This window comes from Curcuma longa, chromosome 4 (genome assembly GCF_044706935.1).
Source record: "Curcuma longa cultivar G26 ecotype Majalengka, Jawa Barat chromosome 4, ITB_CL_G26_1.1, whole genome shotgun sequence".
Lineage (NCBI taxonomy): Eukaryota > Viridiplantae > Streptophyta > Magnoliopsida > Zingiberales > Zingiberaceae > Curcuma > Curcuma longa.
Window position 1 is genome coordinate 3,665,459 of NC_133864.1, and position 25,953 is coordinate 3,691,411.

A 25,953-nucleotide genomic window follows, 5' to 3' on the forward strand; every position below is an offset into this window, starting at 1 on the left:
ATTATTATAAAAAGGGCCTTTTCTATTGGAGGCGGTTTGCTGGATAAATTGCTTCTCCCCGCCGCAATTGCAGAAGAAGCAGCCGATCGATCGATCGATCGATCATGGAGGTGAGAGTGAAGAGCTCAAGGCTCGTCAAACCAATCGATTTCCATTCATCTCCTTCGACTGGCCATGTCCGCATCGTTCCCCTGAACGTCTTCGACAAGGTGACCATGAACCTCCACGTCGCCGTCATCTTCCTCTTCCGCCCTCCGCCTGCGCCGCCCTCCAACGCCCACTTGGATCGAGGCCTCGCGGTGGCCTTGTCTTACTACAGGGAGTTCGCCGGGAGGCTCGCCGCGGACGGTGACGGCAACCCCGTCATCGTCCTCAACGACGCCGGCGCTCTCTTCGTCGAGGCGACGACAGAGTTGCCGCTCCCGCTCGAACCGTCCCCTGCTTTGCGGCGTTTCCTTCCGAGCACGGACGGCGGTGACGCTGGAGATGCTGTGGCGCAAGTCCAACTGACACGGTTCGCATGCGGCTCTTTGGCCGTCGGGTTCTCGTGGCACCACCGCGTCGCCGACGGGCACGCTGCCGGTAATTTTTTAGTCGCGTGGGGAATCGCTTGCAGGGGAATGCCTCTCCGGCCGCCGTTCCGAGACCGGTCCGCAGTCGCGGTTCTGCGTGAGCCGCTGGAAATCCGGTTCGATCACCGAAACACGGAATACTACCTCAACGCCGACGACGACGGTTACAATTTCCCTATCGACGACGATGTTACGATGGTCAAGGTTCACTTCACGCCGGAATTCGTCGCCGATCTGAGAACAGAGTCTGAGGCGCCCACCAAATTCGAGGCAGTGGCGGCGCAGCTGTGGCGGGCGGCGACGAGAGCGCGCGGGCTCAGTGAGCGCGAGACCACCCACTTGGTGATCTCGGTCGACGGCCGGAGGCGGACGAGCCCTCCGATCCCCGGCGAGTACTTCGGCAACCTGGTCCTCTGGGCCGTGCCCCGCACCTCCGCCGGCGATCTCGTCCGCCAGCCGCTGCGCCACGCGGCATCAATAATTCGCGAAGAGATCGCCAAGATCGACGCCGGGTACTTCCGGTCGTTCGTTGACTTCGCGGGCTCAGGGGCAGTGGAGGCGGAGAAGCTGGTACCGGCGGCGGAGAGGGAAGGGAGGGCATTATGGCCGGGACTGGACGTGGCGAGCTGGCTGAGGCTGCCATTCTCCGAGGTGGATTTCGGCGGAGGGCGCCCGTTCCAGGTGACGCCGGCTTACGTGCCGGTGGAGGGGCTGGTGGCAATTTTGCCCGGCGAAGACGGCGGCGTCGATGCCTACGTCAACATGTTTGACCGATACGCCGACAATTTCCGGCGGTTTTGCCGCCGATCGGACTGAATGAAAAACGACGTGTCCAGTGCATGCATGAAGATCAAAAAACGTGTCGATCTCTCAGTTCATAATAAAGCCATCTGGCCATGCAGTTAGCATCCTCCTCAGCAGTAGTAATATTAAATAATTCAATTACAATAAATCTTAAATAATTTAATACAAGTTAAAAACAAATAAATAAATAAATTTTATCGACGTACAATCGCGCACTATGCATCACATGGAAGATCTATTTCGTGTGTCATGCAAATCCAAAACTTTCACAGTGCAATGACAAAGTATTTTTTGTACATCAAAGAGGTGTATTGTGAATTAATTTCTTATAATGAGAAGATAATCCTTCATTGTGGAGTGATTAGTTATTCATGTTTTATGATTTATTCTGATAATTAATAAAAAATTTATAAAATCAAATTAATTATTTTTAAGATTAATCTGTTTGAAAAATTAAATACTTAAATTTTATATTAAGATAAGATAATTGATGCCTCATAAGGAAAGTTGACACTTTTAATCTCACAATGAGACATAGAATTGCAAGTCTTGACTCGGTCAACATAAGCCATGTGGAAAGGTCATGGTTTAGTTAATAGGAGAGCCGCATGGTCGAGTCTGATCTGTTGAGTTCCTAATCGTTCGACTGTCGACTTCTCAAACTGTCAACATGCGAAGGGACATGAACAACGAAGGGGCACGGTAAGTGAAGAGACATGTGATTATTACAATACCAATACCCTTTGATGAAATGCATCTTTTGATTTTCTCTCAAAAAAAAGTAAAGAGCACACTGGTTATCAACACCTTTTAAAGGAATGTTATGGGTTGTAAATGAGTATTTCGCCTCAAGCATCGAGTTGATGGTTCTCTTGAAAGACACAAAGCTCGACTTGTAACCAAAAGATTTAATCAACAATCAGGTATTGACTCGGCGAACAATTTCACAAGAAACAAGATGACTATGGAGAGATTGATATTTGTCTCCCCAATCAGAATGAACAAAAAGTATTTTACGATTAAAATATCGTTCAACTTGCTTTTGAAAATAACAAAATATGTCTAATATATCAGATTTTTTTTCTCATAGGATAGAGTCAAGTATATTTATTAAAATGATCAATAAAAGCAACATAATAAAGGAAATCTTAGTTAGACAAGATAGGTGTAGGGCCCCAAACATCCGAATGAATTAATTTAAGTAGAAAATTAGAAACATGATCAGATGAAGAGGAAGGTAGTTTATGACTTTTAGATTCCATCAGGGCCTACATGAATAAGACGGATAGGAGGTTGAGAAAGTAGGTAAATCATACCCATTGATGATTAACTGAACAATGCGAAGAGAAAAATGACCAAGTTGGGCATACCAAGCTAGTTTATTTGTACGTTTACCAATGAAAGTCTTGATTGAAGAATTTTGAAAATAATAAAGGTCATGTTTAATACCCCCAGAAAATAAGATAGTATTTGTTCCTTTATCTTTTATAAAATAATAATTACAATAAAATTCAAAAATGACATCATTATCAAGATAAAATTGGCGTATGGAAAATAAACTTTTAATAATAGATGGGATGTAAAAGATATTGCGCATGTGAAAAATACGATTAGATAAATAAATATGTATTTCCAAGGTTAGTAATTTATAAACTTGAGTCATCACCTACTTGCACTGTATCCGAGCCATAATATGATGTTACTTCTGTAAAAATATTATAATCTGATGTGACATGATGAGTTGCTCCAGTGTCAATATACCATTCAGTAGATGAAAATTATGGTGGTTTATTAAGAGTAGGCACGAACGAGAGTGCTATAAGATTAATATGTGAAATGGTCAATTGTCTTAAAGCTCTAGGACCACCGACAAAATTTGTGTCATATCGTCTAGGACATTGAGTACCAATATTGTTGGGTTGCAAGGGTGCAAACATAGTTCAACATCTAAAGTACATGGAAAAGATCATGAGGTTAAAAGGATGGAAAGTATCTCCATTGGTATAAGGCCTTTTGGGGAAAGCCCGAGAGCGTAACAAAGTCATGAGGGCTTAGGCCCAAAGTGGACAATATCATACCATTGTGGAGATATTTTGATTCCATCGATTTTAACAAGTGGTATCAGAGTGAGACCGCTCTTCACTGGACTAACCGCCGGATAAGTCATAATCCAGATTTAACCATGTGGTTTGAACCTTAAACAAAGGAAGTGGGTGCTCCCATGTCTGAATCAAGAGGACCAGACACCAGGTGAGAAGTCCTAGTAGATCGGGTAGACTGAGGGGTAAAAAATCCTAGTTGCGAGTAGGTGAGAAGTCCTAGTAGGTCGGGTGTACCGAGGGGCAAAAAATCCTAGCTGCAGCTAGGTGGGAAGTCCTAGTAGGTCGGGTGAACCGAGGGGCAAAAAGTCCTGGTGGATCGAGGATTCAGACATCAAAAACGACGTTGAGGGGCGCCTGTGATCCTTTGTTTGAGAGGGAGATTGTTGGGTTGCAAGTGTGCAAACATAGTCCCACATCTAAAGTACATGAAAAAGATCATGAGATTAAAAAGATAAAAAATATCTCCATTAGTATGAGGTCTTTTGGGAGAGCCCAATAACAAAGTCATGAGGGCTTAGGCCCAAAATGAACAATATCATACCATTGTGGAGATATTTTGATTCCATTGGTTCCTAACAAATATATCCAACTCTAAGACAAATTTGAATCTACTTCAAGTATTCAACATTGAATTAAGGAAAAGAGAGAATAAGAGGGGAAAACGACGATAAAAAAAGAGAAGAAATAATATGCAAACTTGCAGGGTGATAGAAGAAAAATCACTATAGAATGACGATAAAAAAACTTCGTCATTGATGATTTATTTATGAGGATATAATTTATAGAAATATTAAAATACTTATTTAATTAATAAATTAATAAAAAAATTATTAATTGACATATTATTAAAAAATTAATTTAATAATAATTTTTTATTGATTAATTCTCTTTTAAGATTAGTTCTTTTTTACCCACCACGCGCGTTCGAGACAGTGGTGGCGTATCTCTGGCTGGCGGGCTACGACGAGGGCTCGGAGGCTCAGCGAGCGAGAGACCATCCCACTTGGTGATCTCGGTCGGCGGCCGTAGGCGGACAAGTTCGCCTGTCCCCGACGGGTACTTCGGCAACCTAGTCCTCTGGGTCGTGCCCCACGCTGCCGCCGGCGATCTCGTCAGCCAGCCGCTGCGCCACGTGGCGTTGATAATTCGCGAAGAGGTCGCCAAGCTCGACGTCGGGTACTTCCAATCGTTCGTGGACTTCGCGACCTCGGAGTGGTGGAGGCGGAGAAGCTGATTCCGGTGGAGGAGGGGGAAGGGAGGGGAGTATGTCCGGGACTGGACGTGGCGAGCTGGCTGAGGCTGCCATTCTCCGAGGTGGATTTTGGCGGAGGGCGCCCGTTCATGGTGATGCCAGATTACGAGGAGAAGGAGGGGCTGGTGTTGCTTTTGCCCGGCCAAGACGGCGGCGTCGATGCGTACATTTTTATCACATGTTATTGTATTAGTATTAATGTTATCAATAAATTAAAATGATTATATAATAATTTTGATTAAAATATTATTTTAATAAAATTATATATTTTGTGAATCATCTTGTAAAATCTAATTTTAACGTAGATATATATATTTCTAATATTTAAAAAAATAAAAGCTTTGGCTCGTTTCCTATTTACTCTTATCTATTTTTCAACTTCCAAAAATATATATATTATACAAATTCAATAATTTATTGAACCATAGTCAATTTTTTATAATACCCAAAATATGTATCCAACTTTCATATTTATCAAAATATATAGTGGTGGTTTTTTATTATGTCCCTCCTTTATCATTAATAGATTATTATTAAATAATCAAATGTATTAATCAATTTTTAAATTTGCTACGTTGGAATTGTGATCAATAATCGACTACTCATAACTCATTAGTCTACTGTTAAATTTGTTGTGCTCCCATAATATGCAAGACCATTATACAATTCTCAAAATATTTCAAAACTATGCTAATTTGAAAATTTTATAATTTTCTATTTAGGTTATGAAATTCATATATGATAGAATGATTACATTCAAGATGATATATATAAAGAGCATATTTAATTTGAAGTATTGCTGAGATGATTAAGTTTATCAATAAGTTTTAATTAAAATTGATTGATGATTGAAATCTCAAAATCACTTCAAATCAGAATAAATACAATTTTTTATTTTTTTTTAATGTAATCATGTCCTGTGATTTAGACTCTACAACTTAGATAGAGAAAATATGGATTTTTGAAATCTTTGTACCTTGAAACTTATTCATCAACATAACCAAATGATTCCTAAGATTCTCTTAGTTGAAGTTATGTCAAGATTTTAAATTTTTGAATATTGTATGGTCACCAACAAGTTTTAATAAAAAAACTCACTAATGGCCTTAGAAATCTCAAGATTACTTCAAATTTTGACCACTGGGAACTTCCTGAGTGTATTCATGTCTTATACTTAAATTTCACAGTCTAAATTGAGAGATGTAAAATTTTAAAATCTTCACAATATTTTTTTAATTATAATTCAAGTATCCAACTCTTGCGATTTGCCTAATTCTATAGGTGAACTGCCATGCCCCACAAAAATTTTTCACCGACCACCAGGTTAATCCGAGAAGCACAGATGTCCATGGCTGACGACCCGACGTCACCAGTATTTCGAGGATCCCAGGTGTTCAAGGATGCTCAGCATGAGAATTGAACCTTCAATGGATATGTTATTCCCCTTGCCGCTTACATCGCACCATGTCCCGAGGAACAAAATCTCCATGTACAATAAGAGGCTTAGAACTAGAGCTGTCAAATGGACCAACGCATGACGGGGCGGGCCAACGTAACCCACTAAAAACTATCATATGGCGGGACGGGGCAGACCGACCCACCAACTTGACAGATTAAAAAATCTCCAACCTAACCTAATCCAATCCAACCCAAGGTGGGTTGCAAGTTAGACGGGCCAACTCACAGGCCTGTCAAAAAATTAAAAAAATTAAAAATTTTAAGTTTGAATTATAGTTTAAATTGATCAAGTCAAAATTATATTTTTAACCTTAAATTATAATTTAGAGAGATCAAGTCCACTAATTCATTGAATTTTTTTATTTTAATTTTAAATTTTAAAATAAATAAATAAACTTTCTCAACCCACGGATCAATCCAAGCCTGCCGTGGGCCAACCCACGCGATGGCGAGCCTAGACGGGTCAACCCATCTGAACCCATCTTAAAATGGATTGATAAAATTTTAATCCAAAATTGCTTGATGGGGTGGGCCAACCTAGTGAGTCCAACCTAAATTGACGACTATACTCAAAATCAGGATTGTATATCATATCCACATTTTATACACTTCCCTCTTCTACTTAATGTCCAAGTTTCAGAATTTTAAATCCTTTAAATCCATCGACGAGTTCCGGCAAAATATATTGATGAACTTTAGATAGTTCTGATGAAACCTAATCCAAATCATATAGGTTTCTATAGTGCTTCTCTGTCTCATGTACCCTAAAGTCTCATATTCAAAGCTTTCTTAGCTGTGCACAATCTGTTTTCAAATATTTAGCACAAGGCTATATATGGTGCTTTGACGAAATCAGCATCAAAGTGATGATGCTTTAACATAATCAACACTAAAGTGGTGATATCTTTAAGAAATCAATACCAAGATAGTTAAATAAATCAACACAAAAGTGATAATATTTTGATGAAATTAGAATCAAGGTGGTGGTGATTTAACCAAAACAATACCAAAGTGGTATTGCTTTAACCAAAATAATACCAAAGTAATTCTTTTTACCAAAGGAGAAATTCAACAAGTGTTGATATAGAAGAAGTCCAAGTAAAGGTGTTTGGATACTTAATCATTGGAGAACTCTTAATATATTAAGGGTGATCGCTTGATCGGATACTTTGACAATTTGAGGAGCCTAAGTAGGTCAAGAGTTACCGAATACTTAACAATCGGAGAAGTTAGAACAAGTCAAAAGTGACAGAATATTTGTGACAGAATATTTGACGGATTAAAGTCCAAGCAAATAAAATGATTGAATGTTTGGTGGGCACAAATCTTAGTAGGCTGACTCAATACCAAATAGACCTTTTGGCAAAAGAAGTTTCAAAGGCAAGTCCTCTTAATAGAGGCTATTCTGAAGGTGAGATGCTTAGTAGAAGATGTTCTAAAGGCGAGGTCACTCGACAAAGAAAGATTTGAAAGTAATACTCTTCGCAAATAAGAAAGTCTCAAAGTGTATTTGCTTAGCAAATAAAATTTAAACGAGTTGAGAGTTTAAAAGTGGCATATACTCTATATGTTTTTGGATAGACTTGGAGTTAAAGGGTGGTTCGACTTTAGATTGATTGTAGTTGGTAACCCAATCGAGTTGAAGCCGATCGACATCAATTGGATGGAGTGATGAGTAATTTAGAGAGTTGGATCGAGATGATTTGCTTGTGAATGTAATATTCTATTGGGTGAAGAGTCTACTAGGCATTCAACTAAAGCAAAATTAGGTAATCTACTGGATTTGTCTATTGACAAAAGTTGGGGGGGGGGGGGGGGGGGGGGGGGGGGGGGGGGGGGGTGGGAATTAAGGATGTTGAAGATTAGGCAATCTGAGTAGGTTTTTTTGTTTTTTGACAAAAGTTGGGAAAAAAAGGATGTTGATCTAATGAAGGATGGCAAGAACCATCAAATGGCTTGAATGATGAAGAAAATCAAATCAAGTTAACTAAAGTACTCATTATTAGGCAGAATAGTTGATCGAAAATTAATATTGTCGATTGATGGTTTTGTTACCTTAGCAAAAGCTTACGCAATTACGAAAATAATTGATTGTAAAAAAGAGCCTTGAAAAATATAAATAAAGAGGCAAAGAGAGTATTATATTTTTGTTGCTCTCTTTATTGTATTGGTCTTATTGCTACTGTTTTTTTTTCAAGTTTAATTGTCTCCCTCTTCTCATTGCAAGAGATTAATAACTGTAAGTTCATAACCTTACAAAATAAAAGTATTAGTGTTTAAATTGTGGTAAAAGTTATTTTAGCCATTAAAATTTTATTCATAAACCTTTTGTTTGTTTGTACGAGGGGCAGATAGATAAATGAATTAAATATTTATGAATAAGTTTGATGTTTAATTTAGTAAGAATTTATTTATGTTATTTTTATTAGTGAACATAGATTGTAAATTATTTATAAATAATATTCATGAATAAAATTTATAAATTATATTATAAATAAAACTGATCATATCAACATAAGTAAATAAATAAAGAAACTTAAAAAATGAACAAAAGATTTTATATTATCAAGTTCAATAATTAATTAATTAAATTTAATTAAAAATAAAAATTTAAACAATCAAATAAATTTGAATTGAGAGTCCGATAATATATAAATTAACCAAGTTAAAATTTGAATAAAACTCAAATTTATATAAAAAAAATTAAATCAAATTTGATTAATCATTTTAATGACTTGATTTAAGTCAATTACTTTATCAAATAAATTCAAACATCATAAAATTTGACTCGATTAGTTTATTTACCACTCTAGTGGCAGATGAGAGAGGGACAATGGCAGAGGAGACAAAAGGAAAAACATTTTAAAAATATTAAAAAACAATCTATTTACTAATTTTTATACATTCAATCATTATTATGTAATAAACAGATAAAAAAAAAGATGTATAATATATCCTTTCTCTCATCTGTACCTGAAAGAACTAGGTTGTAAATAGAAATAGCATTGTAATCAATATGGGTGAGTGTGAGTGTTATAATGTCCAAATGATATTATAATCAATATGGATGAGTATTATACCACTCATACATATGTCAACATTAAAATTTTTGAACACAATTAAAAAGTAAAATTAAAAAAAAATTATCCGGACACGTACGTGCATGTGTCAGTCACAAAGGTGCAGACCAACAAATAATGTCTTAATAAAAGAGAGATTTATTTTAATATCATGAGTATGTAACATGTGAGTTCTATATATTTTAAAGAGGTAGTATATATTAATATTCAAATCAATATGAATATATTTTTATAGTAATCAGAACATTTGGCGAATTAGGGTATCCATAATGATATTAAACATTTCTTTCAAATATTTATGGTTCACATCATCAATTAAATATCTCATTTTTAAAATATTCCAACTTTCACAATGAAATATACCACAAATAATTATTGGCTCCACCTAACAAATATCTTACTTTCAAATTTCATAATCATCAAATATTTATGAGTCTCGCTGTCATTTTATTAATTTATATTTAATTTTATATTTAAATAAAATTAATTATAATTTTTAATTCTTTAATTTAATATTAAATAAAATTAATTTAATATTAATATTAATATTTTATTTAAATATAATACAATATAGAATGTACAAATGTTAAAAGAATAGTACAACATGTGAATATAATTGTTTCACAAATTTGAAATTGAAATAACTAAATATTTTATAGATAATAAATTAGTCCTTCACTTACTACGATGACATGTTTCTCAGATGTGTTCAAATAAATCATGATGAAACTAATGATGTACCTGCATATCATGTAGTTTGGAATTTCTTCGAATGTATTCAGTAAATTCGGTAGTTGAGCCCTGATTCGTTATGATAGTATTTTGTTCTTCGCGATCCCAAATCAATATTGCATGACCTTTATTTTCCACAGTCATATTGTGTAAAATAATACACGTATTCATTATTTCTTTACATTTATCCATGAACCAATGTTCCTCTGGATCTCTTATAATTGTTCGACGAGCTTAGAGCACCCCAATGCCCACTCAACATCTTTTCTTACAACTTCTTATCTTTCCTCAAATTTTATTCTTTTTCGGACCCTAGGGGCAAGAAAAACTCTTAATGAAAGTGGTCATTCTGGATATATATCATATGTAAGGTAGTACCTTTTTGTATATTATATACCGTTCATAATAAAAATAACTTTTAATGCATTTTCTTTCAAGACATCATTAAAAATAGACGATTCATTAAGCACATTAATGTTATCACGAGACCCAGCAACTCCAAAAAAGGCGTGCCATGTCCACAAATCGCTAAATGTGACACCTCAAACATAATTGTTGGGTAGCCATGATTGCCTAGTGTGTACTATGCCATCCACGCAATCGAACAATTTTGTCAGGCCCAATGCTGCAATCAAGACTCCCTAACATCTCAGGGAAACTGTGTCTTTGTTCCTGCATTTCAAGCAAACGAGTGATATCAGTTGCATTGAGTTTTCTTAAGTACTCATCACCATATATTTGCATTACATATTGACAAAAGTTTGACAAGCATTTAAGGGCAGTTATTTCACTCATCCATAGGTACTCGTCCAATTGGTTAGCAGAACCTCCATAAGAAAATTGACGAATAGCCGTCATGATTTTTGAAGCGGCGATAGACTTTTTCTCCTTGTTGAATCTTCCCGCCATTTAAAATATCTACTGGGATGATTTTTCTAAATCAGTGACTATATATATGTGCAATAATAACTCTTTTTTCATTCGGAATCATTGTCGGAATATGTCATCGATATACAATGACTCAGTAGATAAATAATCATGGGCAAGTTAAGTGTGTCCAGCTACACATTCTTTATTAATTGATCTTTTTCTTTATGTACTTCTATAACAATTTTGCATAAATTCAGCTACGTACTCTAAGTTGATTGTGCACCACCATCATGAATAATGCTTCCTCGAGATTTGATGTTGTATGACACGTTGTGTCTTTAATTAGGAATATTTTCCATGTTAATTTGGTTAGGATCTTCAGACATATTGGAACAAATGAAAGGTTTAGTGGGAGAAAGAGGAGAATAGATATTGTATGGATAATTGTGAATGCTTCATCTCCTACTTTTATACCAATTTTGTAACAACTAGTTTATAAAGTTTGTCACAGCTAGTTTGTAATAGCTAGTTTGTAACGACTAATTTGTAATGATTAGTTTGCAATGGCTAATTTGTAATAGCTAGTTTGCAATAGCTAATTTGTAACGGCTAGTTTGTAACAACTAATTTATATATAACATTAATAATCAAAAAGTAGATTACACAAATACTAAAACACATGACATGAAAACATTAATTACAAACCACATTAAATTAATAAAATACAGAAATGACAAACCATCAAAATTACAAACCATATTAAGTTAATAAAACAAACAAACTGTTGGATTAAACCAAATTAAATAATCAAATTACAAATTGATTTCTCTTTTACAAGAAGCAAAGTCCAATTTCATCTCAAATATTTCTTCATGGATTTATTGTACATTTTCATGAATTCATTAGTTAATACATTTAATGTCTTATTATTTTTTATGTCATCCAAAGCCCTATAAATATGGATGAAATGTTATGCTTGCAATAAGTGTGAGAGTTGTAGCAACAAAAAGTCCAATACAAAAAAAACATATTTGCTTCATAAGTCTTCTCTTTTTGTCCTTAAATTTCTTAGTTCCTACTTCTTCTTCCTTCACAAACCCACTACATGAACAATTTTTTCTTTAGCTGCTCACATATCACTAGATGGTTTTGAAGTTATTCATCTATTATGCTTCATGTGTCCATACGAAGAGTTGATGTGCTTGGATGAGTTAATCTACTTTGTTACTGTTATTATACTCTTCCAAATATGATACCGATTGTTGCACAACCTGATTCAATTCATCAATTAGACTTACTCTTTATTTGTCTTTCCTCTTTGTTGTCTTCCATCCCATTAGATGAGATTGGACTTCTATATCATCCACATCAACAATTGTATTAGGATTAGAAGAGTCAGTATATACACACCTGATGATTTTGATGTCTTTAATTTGCTTCCTTTGCAACTTGTCGCCCTGAGGATTGAAGAGCATACATTAGACTATTTTTCATAATTCTCCACATATGTTCATATTGGAAAGTAGATTTAAAAGTACTCTTGTATTCTTTATGAGTCTGGATCATCAAATCTTCATCACTCTATTCATTTGGTCGATCATTGTACTATTTATTATAGATTCTATTATATCTATTCACAATCTTTTTCATTAAAGCCCAATGTGATTTTGCTTTCTTTGCAATTCTCCTTTTAACTTTCTTCTCTCGATTGGTATTATAGTATGCCACCACCCGTTTTCAAAAAGACTCATTCTTTTGGATATTATCAACTACTAGATTTTCGCTCATGATTGTGTAGCAGCAAAGAGCTTATCATCTACTACTATCCACACTATTCGCTTACTATGATCTTCTTTCGATTCGTTGTTCGTCTCGGTTGCATGATCAAAAATAATATTATCAAACCCTATTTCTGTTGAGAATAGAGGAAATTATGAATGAGGGGTTGCATGAGGTGTTTCTATTCCTTTATTACTGTCATTTGCATTAACATTAGTCCTTTTTGATTCATTTGATTGAATCTAAGGTGATTGAAGCAGATTAATTTCATGAGATAGAGCTTGCATAAAATATTGATTACTCTATCAATATTTCGGGGGGCATGTATAAAATGGAGTTTGATGGCCGCTACTTGAAAATTTTGGATAACTTAAAAAATTATGATAATACGGCGGTAGGTATAAAAAAGGTTGGAAATTATATGAGTGTTGTGTGGGAAATGAAAATTGAGGATTGAGGAACTTAAAAATTTTCTTCACTTGAATTTTCATCAATATTGGAAGAATTTAATAAATTTTTAAAATAATGATTGAAATTTTTATTATCGTTCTCTAAATTTTTATTATATACTAGTTTTTTTGTTATAAAGAAGATGGATGAAAATAAGATATATATATATATAGAAAAAATAAACGTTTTCCATGTTTTAAAAATTAAATGTTGCAATGTTCTCAATTAAATAATAAAAAATTAAATGATTGCATTTAATTAAACCGTCATTTCATTAAATTTTTTAAAAAACAAATAATAAAAAAGCTACTGCAAGACCCATAGCTCATATTTTTTTAATATTTTAAAATATTTGAAGTTTGAAATATTTAAAAAATATCCCTTAGATCCTCTTATAAATTCAGTACCGCAATTGTAAAAAAAGAAACGACAGTCGATCGATCGACCATGGAGGTGAGAGTGAAGAGCTCCAGACTTGTCAAACCAATCGACTGCCGTCCATCTTCTTCGACTGGTCGTGTCCAAATCATTCCCCTGACCGTCTTCGACAAGGTGACCGCGAACCTCCACGCCGCCGTCATCTTCCTCTTCCGCCAGCCGCATGCGCCGCCCTCCAACGCCAACTTGGAGCGCGGCCTCGCGGAGGCCCTCTCCTCCTACAGGGAGTTTGCCGGGAGGCTCGCCGCGGACGGTGACGGCAGCCCCGTCATCGTCCTCAACGACGCAGGCGCGCTCTTCGTCGAGGCTACGGCAGAGTTGCCGCTCCCGCTCGAACCGTCCCCTGCTTTGCGGCGTTTCCTTCCGAGCACGGACGGCGGTGACGCTGGAGATGCTGTGGCGCAAGTCCAACTGACACGGTTCGCATGCGGCTCTTTGGCCGTCGGGTTCTCGTGGCACCACCGCGTCGCCGACGGGCACGCTGCCGGTAATTTTTTATTCGCGTGGGGACTCGCTTGCAGGGGAATACCTCTCCAGCCGCCGTTCCGAGACCGGTCCGCAGTCGCGGTTGTGCGTGAGCCGCTGGAAATCCGGTTCGATCACCGAAACACGGAATACTACTTCGACGCCGACGACGACGGTTACAATTTCCCTATCGACGACGATGTCACGATGGTCAAGGTTCACTTCACGCGGGAATTCGTCGCCGATCTCAGAACAGAGTCTGAGGCGCCCACCAAATTCGTGGCAGTGGCGGCGCAGCTGTGGCGGGCGGCGACGAGAGCGCGCGGGCTCAGTGAGCGCGAGACCACCCACTTGGTGATCTCGGTTGACGGCCGGAAACGAACGAGCCCTCCGCTCCCCGGCGAGTACTTCGGCAACCTGGTCCTCTGGGCCGTGCCCTCCGCCGCCGCCGGCGATCTCGTCCTCCAGCCGCTTCGCCACGCGGCGTCAATAATTCGCCAAGAGATCGCCAAGCTCGACGCCGGCTACTTTCAGTCTTTCGTGGACTTCGCGAGCTCGGGGGTGGTGGAGACGGAGAAGCTTGTACCGTCGGCGGAGAGGGAAGGGAGGTCATTATGGCCGGGACTGGATGTGGCGAGCTGGCAGAGGCTGCCATTCTCTGAGGTGGATTTCGGCGGAGGGCCCCCGTCCATGGTGATGCCGCCTTACGTGGCGGTGGAGGGGGTGGTGGTGATTTTGCCCGGCGAAGGCGGCGGCGTCGATGCGTACGTCAACATGTTTGATCGACACGCTGACGATTTCCGGCGATTTTGCCACTGCTTGGATTGACTGGAAAACCACGCGTCCACTTTTTTTTTTTTAAGGGTTTCCACTTTCTGCATGAAGATCAAGAGGCGATCGAACGTTTTTAAGAATAATGTTATTGTATTAGTGTTATTGCTACTGTTTTATTACATGTGTGAAATAATAATTTTTACCTCTAAATATTTAATCAATTTCTAAAATATTTTATTTCATTTATGATTCAAATCCTCTTCTCCTACAAATGCTTTATCAATATATATCAATTACTGTCCCGGTTGAGAACTGCTCCTGGACATGTCACCGGACCTAGCTCGCCGTGAGGTGGAACCGATGGGGAAGAAGAGCAGGAGAAGAAGAAGCTCGAGGGCCACAGGACCTGCAGGCACAGCAAACGTCAGTAGGACGGCCGGAGGTGGCTCCGGCGTGACCACTCCGACGCTCAAATCAGCAATGACGAGAGGAAGAAGAAGATGAACAGTGAAATAAGGCCTTGAGCGTGTAAAAGAGAGTAAGAGTCCAGCCTCCATACCTGTCCGACGGAGTGGTCTTTTAAAGGAAGGGATGAGCGTGCACACGTGTCACGCCATCATTCAGGAGTGTCTCATCGTGGTTAATGAGATGTCAGGAACCATCGAGTTCCCTGTCCCATCGCCGTAAATGTATCACCTTGTTAATTGTCTGCGTACAGGCATCAGAGAGATAACATTAATTAAATGGGGCGTGGGCTTGTCAGAGGTCATGATGAGGTGGGCCAGAGTGTTGCGGAGTGATCTGGCAAGGCTAGGGCCGAATGAGGATTCGGCTGAGGCTAGGGCCGAATGAAGATTCGGCGGAGGCTGTGGCCGAATGAGGATTCGACTGAGGCTATGGCCGAATGAGGATTCAGCGGGGGCTAGGGCCGAATGAGGATTCGACGGAGGCTGTGGCCGAATGAGGATTCGGCGGAGGCTGTGGCCGAATGAGGGACTCGGCTTAGGGATAGGGCCGAATGGGTATTCGGCTAATGCTACTGCCGAATGGGGATTCGGCGATGGGTGTGGCCGAGTAGGGATTCGGCTAAGGCTACGGCCGAATGGGGATTCGGCGATGGGTGTGGCCGAGTGGGGATTCGGCTAAGGCTACGACCGAATGGGGATTCGGCGATGGGTGTGGCCGAGTGGGGATTCGGCTAAGGCTACGACCGAATGAGGATTCAGCGATGGGTTCGGCCGAATGGGGATTCGGCCAAGGCTTATCAGACCAAGGGAGATTTGTACAGGGTTTATCAGGTCTCTGGGCGAGATTCAAGTCAGACCCGGATCAGACTCGAGCTTATGCTGACGTCATCGTGGATATCTGCCGTAACATAAGCCTCCCCCCTTAGTCTAGTCGAAGGGAGCGTGAGTCGAACTGACTAGACTTGTTTCTTGCTCGAGTCTGATCTCATTAAGCAAGCTTAATTGGGAGCCACTTCTGGGGGAATACGTGGCTCAGTTTGATTGGACACATCAGTTCAAGCGGTATGGCGGCCGAATGAGCAGAGCTGAGCTGCTGTGTGGCAGGGCTGAGCTGCCGAATTGAAGGAGCAGGGCTGAGCTGCTGAGTGGCAGGGCTGAGCTGCCGAATGGCCGAATGGGCAGAGCTGAGCTGCTGTGGCCGAATGAGCAGAGCTGAGCTGCTGAGTGGCAGGGCTGAGCTGCCGAATTGAAGGAGCAGGGCTGAGCTGCTGAGTGGCAGGGCTGAGCTGCCGAATGGCCCAATGGGCAGAGCTGAGCTGCTGTCTGGCAGGGCTGAGCTGCCGAATTGAAGGAGCAGGGCTGTGCTGCCGAACTGAAGTAGCAGGGCTGAGCTGCTGAGTGGTAGGGCTGAGCTGCCGAATGGCCGAATGGGCAGAGCTGAGTTGCTGTGGCCGAATGAGCAGAGCTGAGCTGCCGAGTGGCAGGGCTGAGCTGCTGTGGCCGAATGAGCAGAGCTGAGCTGCTGTGTGGCAGGGCTGAGCTGCCGAATGGCCGAATGGGCAGAGCTGAGCTGCTGTGGCCGAATGAGCAGAGCTGAGCTGCTGAGTGGCAGGGCTGAGCTGCCGAATTGAAGGAGCAGGGCTGAGCTGCTGAGTGGCAGGGCTGAGCTGCCGAATGGCCGAATGGGCAGAGCTGAGCTGCTGTGGCCGAATGAGCAGTGTGTCCGTGCTTGCGGACGATTCGGAAATGTAGAGTATCCGTGCTTGCGGACGATTCGTAGAGTGTCCGTGCTTGCGGACGATGCGTAAAGTGTCCGTGCTTGCGGACGATGCGTAAAGTGTCCGTGCTTGCGGACGATGCGTAATGTGCTTGTGTCGACGACTGCCTTAAGTTGACACAGGTGTTGGTGCTGACAGATGCTTCCATGTTGAGAAGGCACAGGTGATGTCGGTCGTTCCCGCAACGGGAAGGCGCCTCAAAAATGAAGAAGGAAAGCAAGTGTTAACTTACCTCTTATCTTGTTGTTGGAGTAGGTCCAGGACCCGAGTTGGCTCAATCCACGGCGATGTCCTAGCCGGGAGAGTATTGGGCATAGCCAAGAGGCTTTGAAGTGGAGGGGCCATGGCCTGGTTGCGTCCTTGCCATCTGCAACGGCCTGAGATGCGTAGCGTCGATGCAAGGCCGGGTCTAGGCCTAAGCCTGGTGGGCCGGGGCCTGGTGGACCTAATGGGCCTGATGGGCCTGAGGGGCTGGAGCTCGATAACTTGGAGCTTGAAGAACCGGATCTTGGTGGGCCGGGGTCTGGTGGGCCTGATGGGTCTTGATCTTGATGGGCCTAATGGGCCTGATGATGTTGGGGCTTGAAGGACTTGAGGATTCTGGACTCGAGAATAGTGGGCCTCCGTGGGCCCATAGCGGGCCTCTGTGGACCCGGACAACTGGCGCACCGGTGGTGCGAGCATCGTCGGCGAGAGATGGAGGTCTCGAAGGGCCAGCTTGTACCTGAGGTTGTTGTCCAGAAACTGCTAGGACGGCCGTGGCGACCGCCCTGTTGAAATCTTCCTCCGTCATGGCGTGAGGCGAGGCTGAGGAGGTTTGTCCGTCGGCATCTCAAATCCGGGCAAAAATGTGTTCCCACAGACGGCGCCAAATTATGTCCCGGTTGAGAACTGCTCCTGGACACGTCACCGGACCTAGCTCGCCGTGAGGTGGAACCGATGGGGAAGAAGAGTAGGAGAAGAAGAAGCTCGAGGGCCACAGGACCTGCAGACACAGCAAACGTCAGTAGGACGGCCGGAGGTGTTTCCGGCGCGACCACTCCGACGCTCAAGTCAACAATGGCGAGAGAAAGAAGAAGATGAACAGTGAAATAAGGCCTTGAGCGTGTAAAAGAGAATAAGAGTCCAGCCTCCATACCTGTCCGACGGAGTGGTCTTTTAAAGGAAGGGATGAGCGTGCGCACGTGTCACGTCATCATTCAGGAGTGTCTCATCGTGGTTAATGAGATGTCAGGAACCATCGAGTTCCCTGTCCCATCACCGTAAACGTATCACCTTGTTAATCGTCTGCGTACAGGCATCAGAGAGATAACATTAATTAAATGGGGCGTGGGCTTGTCAGAGGTCATGATGAGGTGGGGCAGAGTGTTGCGGAGTGATATGGCAAGGCTAGGGCCGAATGAGGATTCGGCTGAGGCTAGGGCCGAATGAAGATTCGGCGGAAGCTGTGGCCGAATGAGGATTCGGCTAAGGCTATGGCCGAATGAGGATTCAGCGGGGGCTAGGGCCGAATGAGGATTCGGCGGAGGCTGTGGCCGAATGAGGATTCGGCGGAGGCTGTGGCCGAATGAGGGACTCGGCTTAGGGATAGGGTCGAATGGGTATTCGGCTAATGCTACTGCCGAATGGGGATTCGGCGATAGGTGTGGCCGAGTGGGGATTCGGCTAAGGCTACGGCCGAATGGGGATTCGACGATGGGTGTGGCCGAGTGGGGATTCGGCTAAGGCTACGACCGAATGGGGATTCGGCGATGGGTGTGGCCGAGTGGGGATTCGACTAAGGCTACGGCCGAATGGGGATTCGGCGATGGGTTCGGCCGAATGGGGATTCGGCCAAGGCTTATCAGACCAAGGGAGATTTGTACAGGGTTTATCAGGTCTCTGGGCGAGATTCAAGTCAAACCCGGATCAGACTCGAGCTCATGCTGACGTCATCGTGGATATCTGCCGTAACAATTACTAAGATTAATCTTAAGTTGAGAGATTATAATTTTGGAGTATGTTTACATTAATCTAATAATATAAAATTATTTTTCAAAAAATATAAATAAAATATAATTTATTTATAAATGGATTAAATAAATTAAAATGATTATATAATATTTTCGACTAAAATATTATTTTAATAAAATAATATATTTTGTAAATCATCTTTTAAAATATAAAATTTAACGTAGATATATTTCTATTATTTAGGAAAATAAAAGCTTTGGCTCCTTCCTATTTGCTTTTATCTATTTTTTAATTTCTAAAACATATATATGTATACAAAATTTATTGGACAAAAGTAAAAGGCGCTCATTTATTTCTAAATTGGACACTTTTACTTTTTATTTTATCAAAGATATCCTATTCTACTATTCTGATAAAAAAAGATAAAATCTAACACTCTAATAGTCTCAATCTGTCTCACGATCATCTATAAATCAAAAAAATATAATTAATAAATAAGAGTATATCAAAGTTGTCAATTTAGACTTGTTGATTATTGATTGATTTATTTTCTTAAATAATTTAAATATAATTTATATATCTAAAAGTTCAAAAGCGTAATTTTGTTTGTATAAGCAAAAAAAAAGAGATCGTGATGTCAGCGAACACCTCAGCAAACACCTCAGCTAGTCCACGAAGCCGTCTATATATCTTTTACTTCTCTCTCCGATCCACGTCAATATTATCTGACGTGTCAGTCTTCCATTGGCCGTACACGGTGTATCATTTTAAAACTTGTATGTGTTTACAACCCCGAATTTCCTACCTTGATCCGCGTGGATAATTATTATTCGTCGTCTGTTTAGATATCAAACGGCCCCATATTAGGACCACCTGCAGATCGAGTAAGAACGAGTAGGTCTCTAATAACGTCCTCAATTGTCACTGTCATTTATTTCAAGGCTCCGTCAACTCCGGGCAGCTGACCTGCGGGCTTTTCTTCCTCCTCCCACGTTGAATTTCTAAACCCTCCCCTCCAGCCACCCGACGATTTCTCGCTGGGTCTCTAGGGTTTCCCACTACGCCCCTGAATCTCCACCGGCTCCGGACTCAGATTTCTACTTCTGGCGGTAGGGTTGCTAGGTCATGAAGGGGGCTGAGGTTGGCGGACGGAGAGGCTGGCGCTGGAGTGGCTGGGCCGTGGGGGCCCTGATCGCCGTCGTCCTCGCCTCCGCCGCGACCTCCAGGAACTCCGTCAAGATCCCTCTTCTCGGGATTACCAATCAGATCTGTCGGTGCGCGGTGAGCCTCTCTCGATCTCGGTGCTATTTTTGATTGGGAAATGATGCAAACACGTGGTTTCGATGGTTTGGCGGGTGACAAATTTGAGACCTTTCAGGAGTCTAGGAAGTACACTGGCGTCGTGGAGGATTGTTGTTGCAACTACGAAACCGTGGATGGTCTCAATATGGAAGTCTTGCATCCGATCCTACAGGATCTCGTCACCACGCCATTCTTTCGGTATTTTAAGGTAATCGATTGAGACTTGTGATTCTGTTATTTCTTCTGCTAGTCGCTGATGTGCTCTGTGATTTCTGTTGCTTCCTTCGCTCTGTGTTAGCAACTTAGGGGTGCATGTTTAACGCGGCTTGCATGCAGATGCAAGGGAAACCTACTTTTTCTGTTTCGATGGTTATCATTATACATATGGATTATGTTACCTTGGTGTGTTAAGGTTAGCTTGATTTGTTAAGGATTATTTTGAGGAAAGTTTGTTAAGGATTGTGTGCCGAAAGTACTGAGTAAAAGCTATGTTGATTTTTTGAAATGGATGAAAGAGTCAATTTTGTTATCAGCTCAGTAGAGAGGAAATTGTCTTGTGTAATACTCTCTATCCTTAATGTTCAGGATTACTGCATACTGCTATATGATCAAGGTTAGTAGAAATTGGAAAAAGGGAACAAGTCAAATAGAAGGGTTTCTCTCTCATTTTTTTCTCCACTACCTCATTTTCTCTCTTGGCACATGTCTTGTAATCTGTTCGAATTTATGCATTGTAGTTCTGTCTGACTTCATTTTGAAATCAATTTCGTTGGTATACTCAAATTTTATTGTCCATGAGAAAGAGAGTGAGAAACTGATGAACTGAACTGAATAACTTGGTAAGATAACAATTATTACAAAGTTGGGTTTCTCAAACATCATTTTGTGATCTCTTTGGTGAAGAATAGGTCCATGATTTACCTTTTTTGTTTTTCGAAAACTTGTTATCTCTCCATAGATAAGGCGCATCCTTCTTTGATAATATTTCTCATGAAGGCATTGACATATATTAAACCAACAATTCCTCCATACTTAGTTTTACTTTAGTTGAGCTCTTATATAACCTAGTGACTTATGTAACTCTAGTTTCCTTTCTTGGTCATGTACCCATGTGCTCATATTCATTTGAGAGGGAGAGAGGTCATGTGTATGACCTCTCATTTGATTTGAGATTTAAGGGTTATTGTATACTATTAGTGAAATATTATACTTTTGGCAAAAATATATCAACAAATTGTCTACATAATCTTTAATTTCCTGATTATCATAATATTGCTACACCTGTATTTTGATTCCTTGTCTGGTTTTTTTTTTTTTTTTTGTCTTAGAAGTCTGCATTTTTTGGTTACTTTTAGTAGTTTCAGTTTGCCTAGGATGTCTACTTGATCATTCATCTTTCTCAGCTGCCATCTTATAATGTCTCTTGTTATTAGTCTATTGGAGATTCCTATTGGCTTGCAAGATAGTCACTGATGATAAATGATTATTGCTAATAAAATAATATTTACTAGTAACATTCTAATATCTTAACAACATAAGGAAACAAACCTCCTGTCAAGTATCCCACAGCCTTGTTCCATCCACAAAAAAAAAAAGTTGGATGAGAAGGTAATCAATCATGTCTACGAACCATCGGTTAATATTTTTCTCCAAAATTTGTTTGTTTACATGAGTGAGGCATTGTGTAGGGACCCAAGTGTGCATTTCCAGGTACTTTTTCATTTATGTAATTATTTTCTTTCCTGATCTATTGTTTCTTGTGGCATTGGAAGGTCAAGCTATGGTGTGATTGCCCATTCTGGCCTGATGATGGAATGTGCCGTCTTCGGGATTGCAGTGTCTGTGAGTGTCCAGAAAGCGAGTTTCCTGAGCCTTTCAAGAAACCTTATCATCTTTCCTCTGATGATCTAATGTGTCAGGAAGGAAAGCCACAGGCTGCTGTTGATCGTACAATTGATAATAAAATTTTCAGAGGGTGGATTGAAGTTGACAATCCATGGACCAATGATGATGAAACTGATAATGGTAGTCAATAATGTTAGTTTACTTAACATGGCTGATGTATCCCTTCTCATCTTTCTTTATGCATGATTCTCTTGTGCAGCTGAGATGACTTATGTGAACCTTCAACTAAATCCTGAGCGCTACACTGGCTATACTGGCCCTTCAGCTAGGAGGATATGGGAAGCAATTTATTCAGAAAATTGCCCAAAATGTTTGTTCAGTGATTTTTTTTGGGTCTCATTACTGAAGATTCATTTAGTTGCATTTTAGTAATTGCTATATGTGTTGCTTTTGTAGTCCTACCATATTCATGTTGATTTTGACTCTTTTGCCCACCTAACTCATTTTGCTTATTATTTTCAAGCAGTTTGATTTGTGGCAACATTCTCTGCTGAAACTTTTTCATGACCACCTTACTGAGTTTCTAAGTTAATGCAGTTATAATCATGCTATATTAGTGTATGATTTTGCAGTAGTCACATATGAACATACAAAGCTAACTAGGTTACTAGGGTGACTAGGTGAGTCACCATACCATATTCTTATGGTCCTTTGCTTGTGTTTCAGATTCGTCAGAAGAATTTTGCCAGGAGAAAAGAGTCTTGTACAAACTGATATCAGGATTGCATTCCTCCATCTCGGTTCATATAGCTTTTGACTATCTTCTTGATGAAGCTAATAACTTGGTTATTCCTCCATCTCAGTTCACATGGCTGTTTATATTACTTTATTAACAACTTCTTGACTGTTTTGCTGACTTTTTTGTTCTTTTCTTCATAATTATAGTGGGGTGAAAATCTTGAACTGCTGTATGATCGGGTATTGAGCCATCCAGAACGTGTTAAAAACTTGTACTTTGCCTTTCTTTTTGTTCTCCGGGCAGTGACAAAGGTATTTTTTCCTTATGGCCACATTTCTTCCCCGCTTCACAGTAGAGACATGGTATTAGCAGTTGAGATGTTTTTTGTTTATGTTTCTCACTGGAAGTAGTATGCAGATTTTGGCCACAAATACTAAAGAAAAGACGCAACAACATGACCTTACCTCTATCAGAGCTTTTACAACACTTGTTGCCTATATTAATTCTATCTGATCATAACAACATGGGAAGCATCTTGAGCTATGCTATGTTTAGAGAGATTTTGATCATGATACATGCAATTTTACAAGACTATCAAGAGAATCCAATAGTTATTTTTGAAGGAGAAAAAAAGAAAAATACCTCATAGTGCTCTGAGAATATATTCTTGGTCTTCTCTGTTTTTGTACAAAATTGTTCTCCTCAGACAAATTATTTTTAAAAAAATCTGTATGCCACTCTGATTATGAATCCAACCTATGCTTTCTCATACACTACTAAAATGTATATTTGGCGTCAATTCATTCATTATCAATTAAATGCTCAATCAGCTTAGAGCCTTAGACATCTTTTCTTCATGCGCACTTCTACTCATCTATTAATCTGGCAGCATATTTCATATGTTCAGGCTGCAGATTTCTTGGAACAGGCTGAGTATAACACAGGAAACCTGGAAGAAGACCTTAAAACTCAATCGCTTGTGAGGCAACTTGTGTACAATCACAAATTACAAGCTGCTTGCCCAATACCATTTGATGAGGCCAAACTTTGGCAAGGTGAAAGTGGTCCCGAACTAAAACAACAAATCCAGACACAGTTTAGAAATATCAGGTTATATGAAACTTGATCTTGTAATTATGAGTTGATGAGACAATCTACCTTACTGGATCCATTTTCTTCATGCAGTGCATTAATGGATTGTGTTGGATGTGAGAAATGCCGCCTATGGGGAAAACTTCAGGTTCTTGGTCTGGCTACAGCTTTGAAAATTCTATTCTCAGTTGATAACCAAAACCTCATCAATCAACAGGTATGCCTTTCATAGCATAAGCTCACATAGGGAATAGGATCTGACAAATAATTAAGTTCTATAGATCTCCCTCGTTACCTAGTTCATATCATTATTAGCGTGAATATTGTGCAAGTCAATCTTGTAATTCGTAATTGCCTCCAATCTCCACATATAAGTCAGACTAGTCGAATTGCATTTCAATATTTCATTTTGTTAAGATTCCTCCCACCCCTACGCCTCTTTTGAATTTGAAATGTGTTTTGTTAGCTTGAATGCATAGACCACATAAATTATAGCTCTTTGTTGGTTGTTCAGTTGCAGCTTCAACGAAATGACGTTATCGCTCTGATGAACCTCCTCAATAGGCTCTCAGAATCCATTAAATTTGTCAACGAGAAGGGGCCTTATGCCGAGAAAATCATGGAGAAAAGGGCACACTCAACTACCACCAAAAGCAGTCGGTAAACCACAAAGTTAGCACTTTGAGTAAGATTTCTGCCCCCTACTTCAACAAGAACTTACAATGTCTCAGTCGCATTTGTGTTAAACTTTGACAAAGCTTATGTACTGCAGTTACAGGAATATGGAATCGGATCATGTTGTTCCGGTAGTGAGATTTTTTGAGCCCACTATCAAAGGAGTTAGAACTAATCCTGGAGATGAACAAAGACGTCAGAGAAGAGTGAGCACTAGCATTTATCCATTGCTTTGTCGATAACATATTTTTCCTTGCTTTTGCTGAAACTGAACTGATTACTAGCGAAGATCACACCATTTTTTTATTAAGAACATTTAGTGTATCATTTAGATACAAAGTATGAGCATACATATACAATATTCATACTCTTCTGCAAGTGAGAGAAGAGACCCAAATCATGCACATACTAACACACAAACTTAACTTTAGGCCAGTATTTTCAAAAAATCCCAATCTTGGCTACTTTGGATTTCATTGTACCAGAATACCCTAGGGAAAAAACAAGCTATTTTTCTGGTTCAACTGCTTGATGGTTTAGTGGGGTTTGAAACTGAACTTTTTCATTGCTTGAAGTTCTGATATGAATATTTTAGGCTCAGGCTCTGTTGACTGACTTAGGTGGAGTGGATTAGGGGCTAGAGCATTAAATGGTGGATCTTGTCTTTGTTCCCTCTCTTTCCTGTAGAGAGAGAGAGAGAGAGAGAGAGAGAGAGAGGATAGGGCAGGGAAAGGACTTAAAGGGGTGTGTCTGATTGGTATAAAGAGAGATGCCAATTCCATCCCATCACAGGACATCTGGCCACAGAAACAACCATCCCCCACTGCAGACTGCTTCTTGCTTGCTGGCTGGCAGGCAAATGCACAGTTGGGGGAACTGACAGCATCTCTTTTTTTACCTTCAACTTTTACTTTCACCCATCTGTTTCTTTGATTGGTGTGAGGTTGGCATGCAACGCCCATGCCAAAACCAAAACCAAAACCAAAGCAATAGGACGGACCCTCATGTGATATAAGAGTTCTATTTCCATGTAGAGTATTTTGTTAGAATCACAAATTTGTGGATGCATGCAACTGATCGATCGTCTCTGATATTAATCGATTCAAAATACTTGAAATACAAAAAAGAAAAAGAAAGCCAAAGCCAAAGCCAAATCAAACCCACTAAGAAGTGGATGCATGCTTCCCACCTCTTCTGGCATCTCTCTTTTTGACTTTTTATCTAATTTCAAATATTGTTATTCTAAAAAATAATGATTTTTTCTTTTAAAAAAAGGTTTATCTTATATTTCTTACTCCCTAAGGTTGATTTTGATTTTTAAGGGTA

General features: G+C 40.1%; 3 protein-coding genes across 3 annotated transcripts; all 3 read left to right on the forward strand.

Annotated features, from left to right (window-relative positions):
* The first annotated feature begins 104 nt into the window (after positions 1-104).
* Positions 105-1,388, forward strand: LOC141826107 (agmatine hydroxycinnamoyltransferase 1-like). Its single transcript, XM_074713359.1, has one exon. It carries the CDS (start codon positions 105-107, stop codon positions 1,386-1,388), a length of 1,284 nt encoding a protein of 427 aa, XP_074569460.1.
* Positions 1,389-13,546: 12,158 nt separating this feature from the next.
* Positions 13,547-14,830, forward strand: LOC141826111 (agmatine hydroxycinnamoyltransferase 1-like). The gene has a single exon (XM_074713362.1). It carries the CDS (start codon positions 13,547-13,549, stop codon positions 14,828-14,830), a length of 1,284 nt encoding a protein of 427 aa, XP_074569463.1.
* Positions 14,831-19,999: 5,169 nt separating this feature from the next.
* LOC141827479 (endoplasmic reticulum oxidoreductin-1-like) lies at positions 20,000-24,968 on the forward strand. The gene is made up of 10 exons (XM_074714733.1): positions 20,000-20,255; positions 20,353-20,484; positions 22,049-22,301; positions 22,381-22,491; positions 22,848-22,966; positions 23,067-23,171; positions 23,768-23,970; positions 24,046-24,169; positions 24,467-24,637; positions 24,725-24,968. Exons 1-9 carry the CDS (start codon positions 20,100-20,102, stop codon positions 24,614-24,616), a joined length of 1,353 nt encoding a protein of 450 aa, XP_074570834.1. The 5' UTR covers positions 20,000-20,099; the 3' UTR covers positions 24,617-24,637; positions 24,725-24,968.
* The last annotated feature ends 985 nt before the right edge of the window (positions 24,969-25,953 follow it).